The 1,554-nt window shown below is 24.7% G+C and overlaps 1 protein-coding gene across 1 annotated transcript; it reads left to right on the top strand.

The window, feature by feature from the left end:
* Positions 1–401: 401 nt before the first annotated feature.
* LOAG_15467 (hypothetical protein) lies at positions 402–595 on the top strand (the record flags this gene model as incomplete). Its single annotated transcript, XM_003150957.1, has 1 exon — positions 402–595. A coding segment is annotated over one exon (192 nt), but the record flags the coding sequence as incomplete, so codon positions are not given.
* Positions 596–1,554: the final 959 nt, after the last annotated feature.

The raw sequence follows: 1,554 nt of genomic DNA, 5'->3' as shown, positions 1-1,554 counted from the left end.
TTTTTTTTTTTTTTGATATTTTTAAAACTAAAAAGAAAAAATTCGTCTTTTTTTTACACTTTTCACACACATTACTTGTGCTAATCCATCATGAAAATGCTTTTTTTTTGCATTTATCTATAGCAAGTTACGCTTACTTTCCCAAAGTAATTATGTTTTCGTTTTTTTTTTTCAGCAAAAAGTTCGCATTTTTTTCTTTTTTTTTTAAAAAGTACAATTGGATCATTATGAACAAGTATTCCTCATATTTTTGAATATTCTTATCTCATCAAAACAGCCTACTTATATTTACGACTTTTTCAGGTTTCATCTTGTCGAGAAAAACAATAATTTAGAATAAAACAAAAAAAAAAAAAAAAAAAGAAGAATTAATCATTTTTAATTAATTAATACATTTACAGAATTTCAAAGCATCCGTTTCTCTGTTAATGGTAGTGGAAAAATCAGGTAGACCACCTGGTTCAGTTATTGTCAAATATGATCAATATCTTTATCCATTCAGCGATTTACAATTTGGTGGAAATAAAGTACGACCAAAGGATGCATATCGACTTCTTATTTCAGCATCTGATGGCACCACATCTACTCGATCAAAGTTAATACTTATCTTTTATCAACTTTTCTTTTCATAGTATCTTTCATCTTTTGAGTAGAATAAGTTGTTGATAGCTATAACAAATAAACTTAACTGAAGCTTCTTTTTTTTTTCATGATCGTAAAAATTATTTTAAATGTATGAATTTTTTTATCTAAAATAATTTGCAATAATACTGATACTATCGTTGGATTTATTTGATATTAAGATATTGCAAGGAACTATCCATCCAATTTGACAATTGAGTGACAGTACAAAAAAAAAAAAAAAAAAAAGAAAGAGTAACTCTTATTTTCTGATTAGATCACGTGCAATATCAAACTGATATATGATCAGTATATCTCTAATCAGTTTCTTTAGTGACTAATCCATCGGAGATGGAATGTAAAATGAATAAATATTTTGAAAGGAATACAATCTTTTCCCTCATTCCCTCTTTTGTTCTTTCCAGCTATTTTATATTTCGTAATTTCATTTCACTTTTTGTAAAAATTTGTTTCAATTTTTTTTCTAACATTTTTTCAATCTTTCAGTTTTTTCCTATCTTTTTGAAGGGAAATTTAAATAGAAAAAGCTTATCAGTAAAGTTACTTTGATGCAATAATAGCAGTTATGTAGTTTTTTTTTTTTCAGTTATGAGTTGGAAATTCATTGTCCATTCAATTTGAAGCAATATCCATTTGATTCACATTACTGTCCCATTGATATCTATACGGGTTTGCATTTTCTCATTTAATTTTTCATCTTAAACAGTCTAATATTTAAAATAATTTTTATGAAACAAAACTAATTTCTTTTCTTGTTATTTCACAATTTCCAATGCTTCAAATACAAATATTTTCCAAGGTTGCAAATTGAATTGCAAAACAATTATACCATTAATTTCTCATCATTTTTTTAAAGGTAATCTTATATATATATATATATATATATATATATATATATATATATATATATAT

This window comes from Loa loa, assembly GCF_000183805.2.
Source record: "Loa loa unplaced genomic scaffold supercont3.2022, whole genome shotgun sequence".
In the NCBI taxonomy this organism is placed as follows: Eukaryota; Metazoa; Nematoda; class Chromadorea; order Rhabditida; family Onchocercidae; genus Loa; species Loa loa.
The sequence above is the reverse complement of the archived record's forward strand: the minus strand, read 5'-3'. Positions and strand labels throughout refer to the sequence as shown.